General features: G+C 43.3%; 1 protein-coding gene across 1 annotated transcript in view; it reads left to right on the plus strand.

Moving 5' to 3' along the window:
- Positions 1-10,888, plus strand: part of scn4ab (sodium channel, voltage-gated, type IV, alpha, b) — a 32,091-nt gene extending 21,203 nt beyond the window's left edge. The window contains exons 22-32 of the mRNA XM_082529405.1: positions 2,925-3,098; positions 4,277-4,399; positions 4,487-4,771; positions 4,946-4,999; positions 6,501-6,638; positions 6,719-6,823; positions 6,916-7,186; positions 7,317-7,938; positions 8,038-8,182; positions 8,261-8,338; positions 9,471-10,888. Coding sequence (XP_082385531.1) covers positions 2,925-3,098; positions 4,277-4,399; positions 4,487-4,771; positions 4,946-4,999; positions 6,501-6,638; positions 6,719-6,823; positions 6,916-7,186; positions 7,317-7,938; positions 8,038-8,182; positions 8,261-8,338; positions 9,471-9,821 — 2,346 coding nt within the window. The 3' untranslated portion in view covers positions 9,822-10,888. The remainder of the gene's footprint in view (positions 1-2,924; positions 3,099-4,276; positions 4,400-4,486; positions 4,772-4,945; positions 5,000-6,500; positions 6,639-6,718; positions 6,824-6,915; positions 7,187-7,316; positions 7,939-8,037; positions 8,183-8,260; positions 8,339-9,470) is intronic.
- Positions 10,889-18,592: the final 7,704 nt, after the last annotated feature.

Here is an 18,592-nt window from a genome sequence, read left to right on the forward strand (position 1 = left end):
TGACTGGTTCGTATTTGTACAGTGATTACTAACCTGTGGAGACAGTGTGGGCAAGCACATGTTGGCTACTAATATGTCTGCTTCAGGTTTTACAGGTGAGATATAACAAATACCCCTACATGAACACACGGCAACTCAAAGAAACACCTTTTAATCAGCATTCAGCATCAAGTCAATTAAACTTTTATGAAGCTCAGTTTCAAGCTGCTTTCGTATTATTGAAATTACTGTTCCTGGAACACTAGAGGATCAACAATTGACTGGCCCACACGCTTGCCTAACCCAAATGTGATAGAACACAACCGGGACGTTATGTTTCAATCCATCCAACGCCACCAGGTGGCACCTCAGACTGTCCATTAGCATCATCTTATCAGAAAGAGGCTCTGACATTGTCACCCATGCATACAACACAAACTACAGAGTGCCATTTGTTGGTTGCTGCAATAAAATTTCAGCAAAATAGACCAGCCTGCTGCATCCTTTTTTTTAGTTAGATTTTCAGGATGTTGTCTGTAGGTAGGTCTGGGATGGCAGGTTGTAGATGCGTCCTTGATCGAACACTGCTGATTTAAATGGCTAAATGACCTCCTCAGCATGTCGTGAAGTTCTCCAGAGGCCTGGTAATGAACTAATCATGTGATTCAGGTGTGTTGACCCAAGGTGAGATCTAAAACCTGCAGGACACCGGCCCTCGAGGCCTGGAGTTCGACACGCTTGATGTAGGTTGATAATTTTAATTTCTATCAAACATTGTGGCATCCTTTCACTTCTAACACATTACCCAGCTCTTATCGGTACAGATATCCAGTGTGGTTTTTTTCCAACTGAGGACTAATGTGTTTTCACAGTGGTCCTCTAACTTTTATGAGCAGTGTACAAAAATGGGTAAGGTTCAAACTTTACTTTTTCACTATGTAAAATGTGCAACTGGAACTTCTTGTTCAGAAACGGATTATTCTGCACTTCCATTCTCCTTTTCATTTGAGATGATTAGGCTTTAAATAAACTCAGAATTTAAATGACAGGTTAACCGAGAGGTCAGGTTTGAATGCCTGAGTGAGTGACATGATAAACTCTTAGTGTTTGTAACAAGTGTTCTGATGGTGCCATCACCATCAGTTTGCTGATGTCTGAAACTGAAGAGAAATACCATCTTAATCTTGAAAATACCTTTGCCTGGAATACCTGGAACTACCTTAAAATACCTGCAAGATACAATCCAAAGTGACCTGTGAGCTCTTTGGTGTGATCAGAATGGAGGCCTTTTTTTAAAAATAACTCGCCGTTTAAGACAAAAAGAACCAAGTCCTTTACTGTTGAGCCATTTTTTTGTATTTTAGCAAATGAGTTTGGTAAAATTATCAGAGGAATAAACTAAAGCAGTATAAAACTGTTTGTGTCTATCAAGTGTAGAAAGTAGAGATGGCACGATACCACTTTTTTATGTCCGATACCGATATCGATATCATAAATTTGGATATCTGCCGATACCGATATGAATCCGATATAGTGTTTTTTAATCAACAAAACTGTTTTTTAAATATCTTGCTGCATTTTGTATAAGTTCATACTCAAGTTTAAAACAACAACTACACTAAAGCTATTCTGTTATACCTGTATGCAAAAAAAAAAATTTCATAGTTCAGCAATACTGATCAATCTAATAAACTTAAACCTACACCATCCTCCCTATTCTGGTATTTTAAAAAGTACTTAGCATAAATATTAAGCAACCTAACTAATAGGGTTCCAACTCCCAGCAACAACAAAAATAAATAAATAAAAAATAGGGAACCACCCCTCACGCTCCACCTCATGATGCTTAATCGACGTAATCAACCTTAATTTGATGCAGTGTGAAAAAAAATGCACAGAAATCAATTATTTTTCAAGAAATATTAAATAGATTCAACATCTTTCTTCAACAAAATTGCAGACTGCACAGATGGTACCTTCCCAAAGGAAAAAGTACTATAGCTTACTAGGGTATATATATTAGACTTAATAGTTACTATATACAATAATGGACTTCTATACATTTTACATCAGATTAAAACTTTGGGTGTCAGATAATTATTTATTAAAAGCTAGACATTTTAAATGAGAATAAGAAAGAAAAGTATGTCTTTGTGCCCCCTTTTCCCTGTTCATGCCCTATCGGCCCCCCTGGCTAAACTTTGCTAGATCCGCCCCTGCACAGTTACAGCCGTCAGCTGTAGAAAAAGATCCTGGTGTAGAAAGTAATAATAAATAAATTCTAACAACAGCTGATCAAGCTTAAACGTGCTGCTGTTGTTCAGCCGCTGGTTTCCTCTTTCTGGTGCAAAGTGGGCCAAAAGCAAACAAGAGACACGGACTCGCGACAGAAAAGCCGATCAGCTGATCATTAAGCAGTTTCATGATTGAAGTAGCAGCCGGAGAGCGAGAGGCAGTCGCTTGTTAAGCTTAACGTGGGAATGCTTTACAAACATTCAGAGATGGACTTACACACTTGCTTTACTTCTCTCGGGATAACTTTGTCGGAGATGAAATGCCGGGTTGCTAGCGAAGCTCCAAATGCTATCCAGACCACCGACAGGTCCCGCATGCCACAGCCGCTCTATCACGTGATGCATACTGCTCCGACGTGCTAACGTTCTGAGGTGAGTTACGGCGTGTTGCAAGTTTTGTGAGGTGCTTCCGTGATATTTAATGGATCGGATTACATTTTTTATTTTTCTCCGATATCCGATCCAGTAATTTAGGTCCGTATCGGACCGATACCGATACGTAATATCGGATCGGTCCATCTCTAGTAGAAAGCACTTTAATCTTGTTGAAAATGTCTGTGTTGGTTTATTTTAATAAATATCACTCTACAAGCAGATGCACTACACAGTGAACTCCTTTCCATGTGGTGACTAAAGCTGATTTGAAAACAGGCTTTTGAAGATATCTACATGGAGCAGCGTCGGGTCATAAAGACGATCCTGGAGTATGCGGATCAGGTGTTCACCTACGTGTTCGTGGTGGAGATGGTTCTCAAGTGGGTCGCCTATGGATTCAAGACCTACTTCACCAACGCCTGGTGCTGGCTTGACTTCCTCATTGTAGATGTAAGAACAGAATGGATGATTACCAAAGATGCTGTTGATGTTTATCTTTTGTTTTTCTATGATACAACTGACAGACATTATGAAACATCCCAGATTTCTATAAACAGGAATGTGAACACGGGAGGTTAAAAATTCTACTTCAATTTCACTGAATCAACAACAGTCTGCCTGTTTGACCCACACAGCATTCAGTCACTGTTCCTAGTGTTTTTGCAGCTTAAGTTAAACACACAATGCTTCATGTACTTCACACTTGTCTGCCAGTCCCCGATGTCTCTAAAAAAAGGAAAAGAGTTCATCAAGCTCATTTCCGCCACCTGGAACTTTCCTGGCACTGCCCCTTGAGCCCGCGGCACCACCCCTCCACTGGAGTGGAGCTAAAGACCTCTGCCTTACCTCCACATATTTTAAACAAAACGAGGGTTTCTACAGACACAAACATGGATGTCCATGGCTCCCTGGTGTCTCCCCAGACACTTGCATATAGTTTAATAAGGAGAGATCATTAGAAGGATTTGAACATAATTTATTGATGTTCAGAATTCAGTTTGAGGTATTTGGTGGTTCGACTACAATGGCCCATCACAGCAGAACGGAATCCCACTGGTGATAGGGATTAGGGCTGGACCCCTAGGAATCTTGACGCTGGTGGTGGAAATGAAGATGGAGACTTGAATGGAGGCTGAGTCATGAGAGGTGTCGATGGGGAGGAGGAGGGTTGTACCAAGGGGTCTGCAATGGAGTGGGTACACAGTGAGATTTATAGTACCCACAGCAAAGGCTGATTGGCCTGAAGAAGGTTGGACAAAAGATGACTGGACTAGAGCAGTGATGTCAAAATCAGCTGCACAGTGTGGGAGAGTAAATGAAAGCCTAGATTAGCCGCAATGCCGGGAAAACAGACAGATATGTGACTACAGATATTCCTTATTGAACTTGTGCATAAGCTTCATTAGGGAGACTCCACCACAGTAATAAGGACAGGTTTCCATTCCTCCAGGTTCATGTCTAAACTGCTAATAAATCTGAATATTTCATATAGACTTCTGTTCATGCACAGCTTGTTTTAAATCAGAACAAAGTGTTTATTCTGGGGTCCTCACACCCTGTGGCGTAACAGTCTACTTTAGGAGGACATTAGTACTCTGACTTCACCACCAGTGTCATTTGTCTTTCAGGTGTCTCTGGTGTCGCTAACAGCAAATATCCTAGGATACTCTGAGCTGGGAGCCATCAAGTCCTTGCGGACCCTAAGAGCTCTGAGGCCCCTGAGAGCCCTCTCCCGCTTTGAGGGGATGAAGGTGGGGCTAGCACATGTCTACAACCCTGTCAAGAGGGTCTCAGGGTGCTAGTAAATTTGTGTTTGACTGGTTGCTTTCTCACTGCAGGTGGTGGTTAATGCTCTGGTTGGAGCAGTCCCATCAATCTTCAACGTCCTCCTTGTGTGTCTGATCTTCTGGCTGATTTTCGGCATCATGGGCGTGAACCTGTTTGCAGGAAAGTTTTATTACTGCTTCAATGAGACATCGGAGGAGTTGTTTCTCCCTGAGAGGGTTGACAACAAGACCCAGTGTTTGGCTCTGATTCAGGAAAACTTCACTGAGGTCCACTGGAAGAACCTGAAGATCAACTACGACAATGTTGGAATGGGCTACCTGTCTCTGCTGCAAGTGGTTAGTCTGAACACCTGTGACTTCACAGAGAAATAACCCAATAGATCAATACAGAATAATTCTACTGACCTCACTGATCAGATATTGCTGTCATGATGTTTTGTGGGTCTTTACCTGCTGATTCTTGCAGTAGATGAACAGCTGAAACTGATGTTCAGGACTTTTGTCTTTCAGGCCACATTTAAAGGCTGGATGGATATCATGTATGCAGCAGTAGACTCAAGAGAGGTCAGTTGTACTGAAACGGTTACTGAGACTGTGCTGATACCGATGCACAGATCTCCTACTTGTGAGCAGATTTGTGTATTTAAAAATGAAGTCTGACGGAAAGGGACGAGAATTTTTCATGTCAGAACGTTTCGTTGCTTCTGAGTTATTGTGGTTAGTCGGGTAAACCTAAGAAAAACATTTAAGCCATCACAACAATTTAGCTTATTTCATTTTGTTGGATTCCTAAACAATGCCCTTTAGGCGGGAAAGGAAATCAGATATCTAATGGCAACCAGTGTTGGGGAGTAATGGAATACTACATGTACTGGTGTTACGTATTTAAAATACAAAATATGAGTAACTGTATTCTGTTACAGTTACCATTTAAAAGATGATATTCAGAATACAGTTACTTTGTTGAAATAAATGGATTACATGGCGGTCTTTTCCTGTTTCATATGTTTGGCTATGCTCTCTCTATTTTTGGTAATTCCACGCCGGTGGAAACCCAAACAAAACACGCATTATGAGGCTCAAATGTCTATGTCTCTATCTCGCGGCCCATGTCACCTCTACTTGTGGTCCGCATAATAACGTGAAGAAATATTATTTTAAAATGTTTTATTCAAAAAATGATTTAATATGAATGCAATAGCAGAGTGTTACAGTCATAGCCCTAAAGAATGTAGCCTGATGGGCAGTGTAGTCTGTGCTGCAGGGAGAATGGACTGCCATACCCGTTATGTGTCTGTGAGCGCGAGGAGGAAAAGGAAAGGTACGAGCTGTCATCGAGCAGAAACGGGAGCTGGAAGCATGTAAATATAATAATAACCACTGCAGCCAAACAGAGAGCCTGACGAGCCCAGCTGTAAGTAAGCTATTAAGACTCGACTGTACACCGTGTTCGTGTTTTCCTCTGAAACAATAAGCTCTGTTGGAGCAGCCTTTCAACGCCTCTCTCTGTCTCTCGCTAGCAAAGTCGACCTAGACAACAAAGTAAAGCTAGTTTTCAGCTACGAGCCCGACACGAACCCGACGTATTAGCCAGAGGTCCCTTTACTACGGTTCGGAGCCGCGGACCTGTTTTATATACGCGTGGAATAGTTTTCTATACGAGATCGCTGCAAAAAGTGCAGCCTTACCTAATGTCCACCTACTGTTACTCATTTATATTAAGATTTAAACATCTAGTTGGTGTGACGAGTAACCTTCAGTAATAGTAATAAATCACACAGCAATAGGAGATTCATGTAGTTGTAAAAAGCATGATAATATATTAAGTAATCCAAAGTATTCAGAATACGTTACTCTCATTGAGTAAAGTAGCAGAATACGTTACAAAATACATCTTGGGGCATGTATTCTATAGTGGAATACATTTAAAAAGTAACCTTCCCAACACTGATGGCAACACCCTAACCCCTGAAATAGTGTCCCCAGAGAATGACATCACTCAACAGTTTTCATTCTCACCCTAACCTTTATCTTGGTTACCATGGTTACATTCTTGGGAGTGTAGGTGGAATCCCAGCCAATGTATGAGGACAACCTGTACATGTACCTGTACTTCGTCTGCTTTATCATCTTTGGCTCATTCTTCACCCTCAACCTTTTCATCGGAGTCATTATAGACAACTTCAACCAGCAGAAAGCTAAGATAGGTTTTTACTCACTGACATCAATCATTTATTACTGGATTTCTATTTGCCAGCTGACTGTGTGTTGTTTTTTCTTTACATGGGAGGAGGTGATATTTTCATGACAGAGGAGCAGAAGAAGTATTACAACGCCATGAAGAAACTGGGCTCTAAGACACCTCAGAAACCTATCCCACGGCCTGAGGTCCGTTTGATTACTCCCTGTGAGCAGAAAACAGGATTTAAACATTTGGGATGGAGCAAGATTTAAATGGTTCCTTTATTTTTTGTGTCCAGAATAAGTTTCAGGGTCTGGTCTTTGACTTGGTGACCCAACGTTTTTTTGACGTTCTCATCATGGTGTTGATCTGTCTCAACATGGTGACTATGATGGTGGAAACAGATGAGCAGAGCAAGGACAAAGAAATCATCCTTTACTGGGTCAACCTTGTTTTCATCATCATCTTCTCCACAGAGTGCGGTCTAAAGATCATCGCTCTGCGGCAGCACTACTTTGCCGTCGGCTGGAATATCTTTGATTTTGTGGTGGTTATACTTTCCATTGCAGGTGAATCCATGTTTGAGGAAACTGACAATATTTAATATTTTTGTTTTTTAATTCACACGTTAATAGAAGAATCTCATACTTTCTTTTCCCTTTCCACCTTCTTTCTTTTTTCCTTCCTTCCTTCCTTTAGGCCTTCTCCTTGCTGACATCATAGAAAAGTACTTTGTATCACCTACGCTCTTTCGTGTGATCCGATTGGCTCGTATTGGCCGAATCCTTCGTCTTATTCGTGGAGCCAAAGGGATCCGGACGCTGCTCTTTGCCTTGATGATGTCCCTTCCTGCTCTCTTCAACATTGGTCTCCTTCTCTTCCTCATCATGTTTATTTTCTCCATCTTTGGTATGTCTAACTTTGCCTACGTGAAGAAGGAAGCGATGATTGATGACATATTTAACTTTGAGAACTTTGGAAACAGCATGATCTGCCTCTTCATGATCACCACATCAGCAGGATGGGATGGACTGCTAAATCCCATCATGAACACGCCCCCAGACTGCAACCCAGACTTTGAAAACCCAGGAACGACTGTCAGAGGGAACTGCGGCAGCCCAGCATTAGGCATCGTTTTCTTCACCACGTACATCATCATGTCCTTTTTGGTGGTGGTTAACATGTACATTGCCATCATCCTGGAGAACTTCAATGTAGCTACAGAGGAGAGCAGCGACCCACTGTGTGAAGATGACTTTGAGATGTTTTATGAAACCTGGGAAAAGTTTGACCCCGATGCCTCACAGTTCATACATTACAGGTGAGTCCACCTGTGTTTTAGTCTGGCTCTAATCTGAGATGTGGTGTTCTCTAAAGACCTGTAAGAGTTAAGTTCTGTGGATTCTAATGTGTTCCTCAGTGAGCTGTCAGACTTCTGCGATGCTCTGCAGGATCCTCTGAGGATTCCCAAACCCAACGCTGCCACCCTGATCCAAATGGACCTGCCTTTGGTACCCGGAGAAAAGCTGCACTGTCTGGACATACTGCTTGCTCTCACTGCACAGGTAACCTCACCTGCTCACATTTACAGCTTATTCTATTGGATCTTTATTATATTATACTATATTATATTACATTTATAGGTTTTAGGTGATTCCGGGGCCATGGATGCTCTAAAAGGCAACATGGAAGACAAGTTCACAGCCAACAACCCATCCAAGGTTCTATTTTATTCTATCATAAAGTCTTTACCAGTGTCATGTACAGTTCTTGGGAGAGTTTGCACATGGGCATATTTAAGTACCAGTAATTGGTTTCCTTTCAGTACTGCTTTGAATTTGTGTAGAAGCTGTTATTACATCTGAGACCTGTTTATAGCTTAGCTTCATGCTTAGCTTGTCTAAATTTTTATTTCATGTTGAGATGTCTAACGGTCACACAAAGCTCTCATATATATGTAAATGACAAGTGACAAATGAATCTGTGGAGAAATCTTTGGAGAAAAGAAAAAAAATGCAAAAAACGTAAGTATGTTTGATGTGTCAGTCAGAATGAGTATGTTCTTTGGTCAGACCAAAGACCCAGATAAACAATCTCATAAAATCAAAACTTACATGTTCTGGCAACCAGAGTTAGAGTTAGGATTGGTGTCTAATGAGGTTAAGATGGTTAACCTCTGTGTCACGGCCTTTAAGCTTCCAAACAGAATAATCCAAGAAAAGGCCTGAGGTGGCAGCAGGTGGTTTGTTTCAGAACGCACTTCCAACGTGACTCTTTGAAAAATATATGCTGTTTATTTCTTGCAAAATTATGAACCAAATCATTTCTTACAACTTATAAAACAAAACAAATTTCCCAAGTGTGGGACTAATAAAGGTTATCTTATAAACAAAAGTTAATCTAATTCCACAAGTTCACAGAGTGGTCAAAAAATCATTTTAAAAACGCTCCCGTCTTACCAGCTGACAACAAGGAAAACATTTCCACCAAGCATGCTCTGAGTTAATGCGAGGGTCCAAACAACTTTTCCAAAATTAAACTTTTAATTACAGACTTTAATAGCGAAATAGCTTAAGTATGTTATAATGGATAAAAATTATGATTCACAAGAATTCAACAAAAATGGCCACAACACATTTCTGTCCTGATGGGAAATGAAGAGACATTTTTAGAAGGCGATTCGTGGGCTCTTCATGTGTCGGTGAACATGCAGCAGATCAAGCTCAGTGTTTTTGTAACAGAGCAGCATTTTTATCTGTTCATATTCAGTTTCTGACAAGCTGTCAAAAACATTTTTGACAGCTTGTCAGAAATATTATTTGTCTCTGATGCTGTGATCATTATGACATACAGGAGTCATATGAACCAATCAGCAGTACTCTGCGGAGGAAACAGGAAGAGGTAGCAGCGACAGTGATCCAGAGAGCGTACAGGAAGCACCTCCTTCAGCGGGGCAAGGTCAAACGGGTATCCTACAAATACGGAGAGAAGCTGGACGGACGACAGGACAAGCCACCAGAGACAGAAGCAACTCTTTCTAAAGGACTGAGTCAGCCGTACAGCGGCAGCCACGAGCAGACGGCTTCAGGTCAGGTGCATCCCACCCGGGTAGAGCTTCAGAGCGAGTTTGTTCTCCGCGCCGCCCCGCCGTGCAGCACTCATGAGTTTGTTCAAGATGAGAACCTGAGGGAATCTGTCGTGTGACAGCACACCTGTTCCTCCAGTTTCTCCTCTCACCTGTGGAAGCTGCAGCTGGCGTTCTTTCTACAAACTCAGCAGAGACTCTGTTTTTCCGGTGTGTTCAGAGGTTAACACCTTTGTTAATGCCCTGTGTGACGTCAAACTTTGCAGGTGACCCTGATTATTGATTGTTTCTGAGTCACCTCGATCGACTCAAATGTTATGATGGATGTGTTTGATATTGTATCTGAAACTGCCTGAGACAGTACTCATTAATTCATAACAGGCATGTGCTACTAACCTGAACCTAAGAGCTGACAGTCAATGAGAGTACAGCATGTTAGCAGGTGAAGAAGTTCTGGTTAAAGTAGTTCAAATATAACCACATGTTTACCTATTTAATTAACATTTCATCAACAAAAGACTCAACCTACAAGTTGTTTGTATTCCCAGTTCTTAATACTTCCAGTTTGTTGAATGCAGCTGCAGGTGCTTTCTTTACGCAAAATCAAAGCTTCTGCAGAGTTGATAAAACGGGAAGTGTTGTTTTACTGGCTGAGGCAGCTTGTTTGCTGTATGCTGACACTGTTCCTGATTGGTGAACATTTCTGACACACTAATGACATAAAAGCAAACACACCCCTCAAAGACTGCTGCACACCTTTTTAATAAAACATGTCCATGTACCTGGAAATGAAAAGAAATAAAACTGTTACACTGAAAATGGACAGCCAATAGGAACAGGCTGTTTTTGTGATGTAAACAGTGTTTATTCACTGAAGAAGAAGAGAAGTAATTTCTTTTTTCTCTTTTTATGGACTCTGCTGAGTTTCAGTGATCCTAAAACCTTTGTCTCTTCTCAAAATACATTTATGTTGTTTTTTTACAGACTTCACTTGCAGGTGAACTTTGTCAAACTGTCTTCTTGTTGTTAAGAAACTTTTGCTTCATGTGGTGGATGAGTCTCAGCCATCTGAGTGGTCAGTTGGATGGAGGATAGTTGTGACCTGCAGTAAAACAAAGCTTCTGTAAGTGTTGTCATGACGTTTATGTCTGTACATATCAATAAAGTTTTCCGATTCGCAACTGCACTTCCACCTGGACGCTAAGTATTCACACCTTCAGATTTCTCTTCCTGTCTGGCTCAGAGGCGACAGCTGCTGTCGAGTCTAAATGGCCAAAGTTCAAAGAGAAAGACAAGAAGAGCAACAGCTGACCAAGGATCACACACACACACACACACACACACACACACACACACGTGTTCTGGTGTTTGTGAGGACTTCCCAGGACCTTGACCCTGAACTTGAACCCAGTCTGAACCTTTAAAGCATTGCCTGGGGGCGGGGTCTTCAACTTACTGTTAATTAAACTAATTTAAGGTTAGTCTGTTTGCACTTACCGATAATGACTTCAAATCTATTTTAATCATGTGAGCAGTAAACTGTTGACAGAATAAGTTTCTACTCTGTCGCCCCCTGCTGGACTTACTATGCTACAGCCCCTTCTAAATAAAAGCACGAGGCACAAGCAACCAGTTCAGTGGTTAATAAAATGCATCGGGTGACATTATAATGTGTGAATGTGTGCGTGAATGGGTGGATGACTGGATATGTAAAGCGCTTTGGGGTCCTTAGGGACTAGTAAAGCGCTATATAAATACAGGCCATTTACCATCATTTATTTATAATCTTCTGACTGATTACAGAATGAATCCAGTGCACACCTGGTCTCTGCTCAAGGCCACTCACATATTCACTGCGTCTCTATCTCCATGGAGACAAGATGCTAATTAAGATGAATGAGTTTATTTCCTGACAGTTTAAATATTGAAGCTGCAGGAAGGTCACACAGTGACAGTTTTATAACACACACACAAATCGTTAATAATCATGAACAGCTTTCTGTCCCAGCCCGATAAACCAACACCATTCCACTTGGGTCGTGTTAATGTTCATTAATAAACTACTGACTGAAATCTGAAGACGGGCCTGTAAAAGAAATAAAAAGGAAGAGTTTTAATAAAGTGTTGCTCTCAGCTCGGTTTGCAGGAGCTTTGTCAGGTGTGTTTCAGCCTTTAGGACGATCATGGATGAATCTGATGGCAGTCACAGAAATCCCAAATGAATGAGGAGTTACTCTGGATCATCTCTGCAACAGGGAGAGAATCTCATTTGAAAAGGATTTCCTTTACAAGCTGTTTTCTCCCGTTTATTTGCAGTTATTATCTAATGAACTGACAGGTTTTATTTATCTAGCAGACAACAGATTGGGTAAAGTATGTAAGATAATCTGTTTGTAGTCCATCTTTCAGACATTTGGCAGCTACGTCAACATCACAGTAAGAAGCAGCTAGATTGGGATCACCAAACTTCTCTTTCCTTCGTCACATTTGACAAGCGGGAAAGGCGATTGAAGACAGAGGCGCAAGTCTTTCTCCTTGGTCTCCTCCTGCAGCTGATGTTCGGCTGGTTTTGCTGTTGTTAGCTCTAATCTGAGCTGCTGTCCACTCTTCGGATGAACTCTTCCTCTTCAGACAGAGACTTACATCAAAGAGTTTGGTGTTTTTTGAAGAAACGTTATTGAAACTTTATGGGTTTTTTTAAATAAAAGATGATTTAAAAAAACGTCATTAATGAGAAAACACGTCCCTGCACAGCCTCAGACCAGTCTCTCTATGATTTCTCACTTTCATGCAGTGTTGAATAAATTCAGTTTCCTGTGTGATTGCTGACCACTGTGAATACATTTACAAACATCTGACCGTGTTTTTCACTCGGTTACATCTTGTTTTCAGTACATGTAATAACATAAATATTCAGGTCAGCTATTTATTAGTTTCTGTGATGTTTTACTCTTTTCAGCAGCTGAACAAATGTCAGTTTATTGAAAATAAACATATTGAAAAAGATATTGAAAATCTTAAAGTCAAAACGGGGGTTGCATTTTCATTCATTATTTTTTTAATAGAAAAACCCTTTTGACAGGGTTGAATGGAGTTTTTTATTCACCGCATTGTCAAGATTTGGAATTGGTGATCATTTTTGTAGATGAGTTAAGACACAGGGCTGAAAGCCTCTGTTCTCACCAATGGGCTGATTTCCCCCATTTTTTAATATCTCCAGGTCTACCCGTCAGGGTTGTAGTCTTAGCCCTGTTCACTATCTTTTTGGAACCCCTGGCTATTAAAATTAGGGAAGATTCAAGTATTGTGGGTGTGAATGGAGGGGGGAGAGAACATAAATTATTTCTATATGCAGACAATAGTTTGGTGGTGTTTCAGGACCCTACCAATTCTATAACAAAATTGCTAAATGTTATTGGTGAATTCTCTAAGTTATCAGGCTACAAAATTAACTGGCATAAGTCGGAGGCAATGCCAATATATCAAACATGTATTGCTAATTCATTATCAGCTTTCAATTTCAATGTGTTACAAAAAGGGATGAAATACTTAGGAATAATACTTAATCTGAATGATAATGTAGGAAAACTACTTACTAGGATTAAAACTAATTTGGAGAAATGGGGTAAGCTGCACTTGACACTATGGGGCAAAGTAAATACGCTAAAGATGGCAGCAGCTCCTCTGATCAATTATTTCATTGGAATGATACCAGTTTGTATTTCACCTCAATTTCTCCTTATCTTTCCTCATGTGGTGCATTTTCCATTGTTATACCTCTCTGACCTGTCTTCCCCATGTGATGTTTTGTGTAATGTATGTATGGTCGGAGGTTAAGATGGCGCCGCAATTGCGTGCAATTGGTCGGCAGCCTTATGAAATTTCACCTTGTGGGACTAATAAAGGTATATCAATCAATCAATCAATCAATCAATCAAATTTTCGTAAGATGTAATAATATGATAAAACCCTTTCTTTGGGATGGTGGTAGACCGCAGAACAATCCTGGTTGACTGTACCAACCGAGAAAAGAAGGGGGTTTATCCCTACCCAACACAAAACAGTACAGCTGTCATTAATCGCTGTGCGGCAGGCAGGAGTTGGACCCAAAGTGCAGGACTCACAGACTCAGGGAGGTGAACTCAAAACTCAGCTTTATTTGCTGGCAGGGAAAAAACATACAAACTAATCTAAACTGGGAACTTGGAAAACTCACAGAGAGACACACAGGGAGATCCACACAGCAAGAGGGACGACGCGACACTGACTCAGAGAAACACAGGGTTTAAATACACTGGGAAGTAACGAGGGGAATGATAAGATAAGATAAGATAAGATAAGATAACCTTTATTAGTCCCACACGTGGGAAATTTGTTTTGTCACAGCAGGAAGTGGACAGTGCAAAAGTTATGACGCAAAAATTAGAATACAATAAGAATAAATACAGTACACAGCTGTACAGAATAGAATAAAATAATATACTATATACAGTAGAATAAAATAGAATAAAAATATACAATAAGATAAAAATAGAATACGAATGCTATATACAACTGAGTAAAAATACAACGATGCCAGAAAAGATTATTGCACTTAGTGTTATTGCACATGTGTGGATGTGTGTGTTTGTTCAGTTAAAGTCTTTGTTGTGGAGTCTGACAGCAGTGGGGAGGAAAGACCTGCGAAATCTCTCCATCCCACACCGTGGGTGCCGCAGTCTCCCACTGAAGGAGCTGCTCAGTGCTGTCACAGTCTGCTGCATGGGGTGGGAGACGTTGTCCAACAGGGATGACAGCTTAGCCGCCGTTCTCCTGTCACTCACCACCTCCACTGGGTCCAGAGGGCATCCTAGAACAGAGCTGGCCCTTCGGATCACCCTGTTCAGTCTCTTCCTGTCCCCAGCAGAGATGCTGCCGCCCCAGCAGACCACACCATAAAAGATAGCAGAAGCCACCACAGAGTCATAGAAGGTCTTCAGGAGTGGGCCCTCCACCCCAAACGACCTGAGTCTCCGCAGCAGGTACAACCTGCTCTGCCCTTTCCTGTAGAGGGCGTCTGAGTTATGAGTCCAGTCCAGTCTGTTGTTCAGATGAACACCAAGGTACCTGTAGCTGTCCACAGCCTCAATGTCCATACCCTGGATGTTCAGAGGTTGCAGTGGAGAATGCTTGTGCCTGCGGAAGTCTACCACCAGCTCCTTGGTTTTACTGGCGTTGATCTGGAGGTAGTTCAGCTGGCACCAGTCCACAAAGTCTTGAGTCAGTCCTCTGTACTCCTTGTCGTCCCCATCAGTGATGAGGCCGACTATTGCAGAGTCATCAGAGAACTTCTGCAGGAAGCACTGGGTGGAATTGTGGGAGAAGTCTGCAGTGTAGATGGTGAAGAGGAACGGAGCCAGAACCGTTCCCTGTGGGGCCCCCGTACTGCAGACGACCCTGTCCGACACACAGCCCTGAGTCCTCACATACTGTGGTCGGTCGGTGAGGTAGTCCAAAATCCAGGTAGTGAGGTGATGGTCCACTCCAGAGTTCTCCAGCTTGTCCTTCAGAACCGAGGGAAGAATAGTGTTGAAGGCACTGGAGAAATCAAAGAACATGATTCTCACAGTGCTTCCAGCGGTCTCCAGGTGAGCGAGGGAACGATGTAGGAGGTGAATGACGGCATCATCCGCTCCAATGCCAGGCTGGTAGGCAAACTGAAGTGGGTCCAGTGATGAGCTTGTTAGGCGCCGAAGCTGAGCCAGGACCAACCGCTCCAGGGTCTTCATCAGGTGGGATGTCAGAGCCACCAGCCTGTAGCTGTTGAGGTCCTTGGGGCGTGAAGTCTTTGGCACTGGTACAACACAGGAGGTTTTCCAGAGCTGTGGGACTCTTCCCAACCTCAGGCTCAGGTTGAAGAGGTGCTCCATCACCCCACACAGTTGGTCCGCGCAGGACCTGACGACCCTCGAGCTGATGCCATCTGGACCCGCTGCCTTCTTGCCATTAATCCTCCTCAGTTCCCTCCTAACCTGGGTGGTTGAGAGAGACAGGCTGGAGCCTTGTGTTGAGTGCGTATTGGATGCTGTTGTTGGGGGTGGGGAGGAGTGAGCAGGGTGAATAGAGGAGGTGTGAAGTGTCTGAGGTGGAGCAGCAGCAGTGGGGGTGGGTGAGTCTGCAGCCGATGTTGCAGACTGTCTCATGGTTGAATCAAATCTGTTGAAGAAATGATTCAGTTCATTTGCCCACCTCACATCCCTCCCAGGCAGAGAGTTCTGCTGTTTGTGGCCTGAGATGGTTCTGAGGCCTCTCCAGACTTCACCAACGTTGTTTTGCTGAAGCTGGTTCTCCATCTTCTGCCTGTAGCTGTCCTTCCCATTCCTTATCAGTCCCCTCAACTCTCTCTGCACCCTTTTCAACTCCTCTTTGTCTTTGGATTTGAAGGCCCTCCTCTTCTGCTTGAGGACAGCTTTAATTTCTGGGGTAATCCAAGGTTTGTTGTTGGAGAAACACCGTACAGTCCTGGTAGGTACGGTGTTATCCACACAGAAATTAATATAGTCAGTAATGCATGTAGTAAGGCTGTCGATGTCCTCTCCATGGTCGTCACAGATCACCTCCCACACAGTCGACTCAAAACAGTCCTTAAGAGCCTCCTCGCTCTCCTCTGACCATCTCTGCACTGTGCGGGTGGCTGGTGGCACCCTGCGCACTAAGGGCTCATACACAGGGACAAGGTGCACCAGGTTGTGGTCAGATTTGCCCAGTGGAGGGAGAGGTGATGAACTGTATGCCTCTTCAGCATTGGCATACAGTAAGTCCAGTGTTTTATTGTCTCTGGTTGAGCAGGTCACATACTGGGTGAAGGTGGGCAGTGTGGAGTCCAAAGAGGCATGATTGAAGTCCCCTGATATTATGAGAAGGGCTCTCGGAGATTGTGTTTGCAGTCTGCTGACCACTGAGTGGAGAGTGTCACAGGCTGCATCCGCGTTGGCCGAGGGGGGGACATACGCTGTTATTGCGATAACATGCGAGAATTCCCGGGGCAGATAGTACGGACGCATGCTAACGGCTAACAGCTCAATGTCTCTGCTGCAGAGTTGTTCTTTCACAGTGATGTGCCCAGGGTTACACCATCTGTCGTTCACAAAAACTGCCAGTCCCCCTCCTTTCCTCTTACCGCTGTCTCTCGTCCTGTCCGCTCGCAGCATCTGAAATCCCGGTAGTGTCACGCTTGTGTCCGGAGTTAGCGGTGTTAGCCACGACTCCGTTAGCATCATGATGCTACATTGCCGGTACTCCCTCTGTGACCAGGTTAGCGACGTGAGCTCATCCATCTTATTGGGCAAAGATCTTACGTTTCCAATGATTACAGAAGGAAGAGATGGTCGATAACGTCTCCTTCTCGGGCGACGGCGCTCCTTCCCAGCACGACACCCCCGTCTTTTCCTCCTCAGCTCGCTGGGAATGTCGGGTCTGTCCGCCGGCAGTACCGCTGCGGGACGCAGCGCTAACAGCTGATCCTTACTGTAAACAAAGGATCCCTGCTCTGTGTCCCCAGACACGCGTGAAAAAAGTAGAAATAAACTAAGAAAAACGACCAGAACTAGCACAAAACGGTAGAACATGGTTGCAGAGTCTAATTACTGATACGTTAGTTATAAAAAATTACGAGAAGAAAAGATAAGAAAGAAAGAAACTCAGATTGAGCAGAGCTGCTGTAACAGGCTGCCGCACACGGGGGGCGCCGGAAGATGTCACAGATGATGAGACACAGAAGGAGGGCACAGCTGGGAGAAATCAGGACTGACGAGACAAGCAAAGCAGGACGCATTCACATGAGACACGGACCATCAAAGTAAAACAGGAAGTATCACACAGAGACGCGAACTTGACACAGTGGAGACAGCAACTAAGAAATACAGAGACATAAACCATAAGGCAGAGGTCTAAGAACCAAAATACACAGGGAAATACTCAGCTGGGAACACAAGAGACTAGACTACAGTGCAGTACAGTGCAGCCAGATCTCAGTTGAAAAGAGGCATCAGAGAGGCCAAGGCAGCGTACAAGAGAAGGATCGAAGACCACTTCACCACCAACAACTCACGACAGGTATGGCAGGGAGTTCAGCACTTAACCAACTACAAACCTGGCAATACCACATTGACTGAGGGTAACGCGGAGCTTGCAGAGGAGCTGAACCACTTCTTCGCACGCTTTGAGGTGAAGGGACCAGAGGCAGCAGCAGCAAAAACATCGGACAGCAGCAGCCCAAGCCTCATAGTGCAGGAATATGAGGTGAGGCGCACACTGAGGGCAGTGAACCCCAGGAAGGCCACCGGACCAGATGGGGTAACCGCAAAGGTCCTAAAAGAGTGTGCAGACCAGCTGGCTGGGGTCTTCACTAAGATCTTCAACACTTCACTGTCCCAGTCCTGCATCCCGCCGTGCCTAAAGTCAGCCACAATTGTCCCACTGCCAAAGCGTACTAACATTAGCAGCCTCAACGACTACCGACCAGTTGCTCTAACACCTGTTATAATGAAGTGCTTCGAGAAACTGGTCCGACGTCACATCATGTCCTGCCTGCCACCCACACTCGACCCGCTCCAGTTTGCATACAGAGCTAACAGATCAACTGAAGATGCCATTGCTACAACGCTCCACACCACCATCTCTCACCTGGAAGTGCAGGGCCGTTACGCCAGGCTGCTCTTTGTTGACTTTAGCTCTGCTTTCAATACGATACTCCCGGACAGACTAATAATCAAATCAAATCAAATCAAATCACTTTTTATTGTCACATCACATGTGCAGGTACATTGGCACAGCACATGCGAGTGAAATTCTTGTGTGCGAGCCCCACAAGCAACAGAGATGTGCAAACACAACAACACAAACGAGCAAA

This window comes from Aulonocara stuartgranti, assembly GCF_965226115.1.
Source record: "Aulonocara stuartgranti genome assembly, chromosome: 4".
Lineage (NCBI taxonomy): Eukaryota > Metazoa > Chordata > Actinopteri > Cichliformes > Cichlidae > Aulonocara > Aulonocara stuartgranti.